This window comes from Halyomorpha halys, unplaced genomic scaffold, assembly GCF_000696795.3.
Source record: "Halyomorpha halys isolate HHAL.00 unplaced genomic scaffold, Hhal_1.1 Scaffold2352.1, whole genome shotgun sequence".
NCBI classification, from domain to species: domain Eukaryota; kingdom Metazoa; phylum Arthropoda; class Insecta; order Hemiptera; family Pentatomidae; genus Halyomorpha; species Halyomorpha halys.
Genome location: NW_027104704.1, coordinates 2,752 through 4,931, shown reverse-complemented (window position 1 = coordinate 4,931; position 2,180 = coordinate 2,752). Strand labels below are relative to the sequence as shown.

At 25.6% G+C, this 2,180-nt stretch overlaps 1 protein-coding gene across 1 annotated transcript in view; it reads right to left on the bottom strand.

Annotated features, from left to right (window-relative positions):
* Window positions 1–1,989, bottom strand: part of LOC106691436 (uncharacterized) — a 4,013-nt gene extending 2,024 nt beyond the window's left edge. Inside the window, exon 1 of the mRNA XM_014437204.3 lies at window positions 1,861–1,989. Within this exon, the coding sequence (XP_014292690.1) occupies window positions 1,861–1,893 (33 nt within the window). The 5' untranslated portion in view covers window positions 1,894–1,989. The remainder of the gene's footprint in view (window positions 1–1,860) is intronic.
* Window positions 1,990–2,180: the final 191 nt, after the last annotated feature.

Sequence of the window (2,180 nt, the reverse complement as noted above, 5' to 3'; positions counted from 1 at the left end):
GAGACGTAATTAAGATTAAAAATAGAAAAGTAGTTATTAAATTTATAAAATTAAAAAGTAGATTTAATAAATTTCTTTATTACATCATAAATTAAAATGAAAAGTATATATAAATAAAGTAAATATAAGAAAGAAGAAAGTAAAGTATTTGTAAATAACGGTCACAGACTATGTTAATAAGTTAGAAAAATACCAAATCGTTCATAAACAGACTAGGCTTAAATTGACTAAAAACTATAATCAGGTACCCAAAATTCAATGGTCGATCCGACATATCCTCTATCGAAATTCAAGCTTAAGCCAATATTGCAGCTCTTTCCAACGTAAAAAAATAAAATAAAAATAAATAAAACTCCTTAAATTTAAAAAGCAAATTAATCAGCTTAAATCAAATAACAGACTTGGTTAGAAATACTCCTAAAATCAGAATTTGCAGTTAAAATACAAATAAATATTAAAATTTTCGGTATTGGAATAGGTGATAGTTTGAAGGTGAATTTTAAGGAATATCTTTTACTCACGTTTTGGAAAAAAACACAGTCCAATATAGAACCCTTAAGCTTTGGAAAATGTATTGATGGCGCGTTTGAAATTATTAAAACTGAAGATCCACAAATAAATTTTAGAAAATCTAAATTCTATCCATTTCAGAATATAATTCAAATAGAAAATAGAAAATAATGTTAGTAAACATCCAAAAGCCCAAATTGTGCATTGTGTTAATAATGAAAACTAATAAATAAAGAAATGTATAAACGGATAATATATACCTCAATGGAATGACTCAACAAATTTTAAAAAAATCTTAAGAAGTAGCTTCTGTTCTAATAAATTAATTGGAAAATTCTAATATAAAACAAAAAATAAGGACAAGAATTTATCTAAAACACGAAAAGATCTAATCGAAAACAACGAATAAATAACAAAATGTTAGCTGATAAATAGCAATAACTACTAACCTCTAAAATTAACCAAAAATTAAATACCCATTGCCCCGCAACCAAAATAGGCTGAAATAACTTGCCAACAATAAATCAAGAATTAAAATACCAGAACATTGTACAATGCCAATCCTCGAAAATAATTATGTTTAACTTTAAATCACTTACATACATAAATTAAATAACAAATAATATCATAAAAACGTTAAAAAATTTGATCTAGACGAATTTTATATCGCATCGAAATCCAGATAACAGGTTCATTAACAAAAGCAAAATACTCATCGCCCTTATAAAACCAAAGCAATTTAAAATATAATATACCATACTGAAAATACTACATTAACAAACCCTATAAAACTAATTCTACAAAAAACACGAGTATAACAAGAGAACATTAAGACCAATTTCCAAAACAATCTCCAGTGTTGTTTAAACATTCTAAACACCTGAGACACGAAAAAGATTTTTAAAATATCAAAATATTACATATATCAAAATATATTAATTTAGTTAAGGGTTAGCGTATTAAATTTACAATACATTTAATATTACATTAAAGAGCATATAGATTACCCTCACGATTCTTACAAAGACTCAGAACTTAATAAATCCAAGAATCTTCCATAAGCGAGTTATCTGACAACATGGAAATCGGAATATATGTAAACTTATTATATATCATATTGTTATTAATAAATTTAATTTTTAAAATTTTTTGTTGATAATAGACGATGAATAAATATTCTAATAAATATCCTCCTATAGAACGAATAGAAAATATCAAATGTACACGTGTCTATCATTAATTTGCAAGCCAAATATATAAATAGAATTGAATATTGTAGCAAACATATATTAAAATACTTCAATTCTTTATGTATAAAAAAAAAAAACAGGCGTTGAAAATTAAACTTACAAATAATATTGACAAAACAATTAGCTGCTTCATTGCGCTCCTCTCTCGCTGAGACCAAGATAGGAAGTGATTCTAAACTGTATCAGAACGCTGTGAGATAAGTTATTCTCTGAATTATCTCGGGGATTATCGGGTGGGGGTTTGATATCTGAATCAGTTGTAAAAAGAAATATATATATTATAATTTTAAATTACAAAGTCTTTCAATTAATTTTATAAGTTTTTTTTAAAACCGGACCTTACATGTGTTGTTGTAGTGCCATGAGATGATGATGATATTGTAGGCTCTTCCATACATATGAATTGCAAGAAACTTTTAA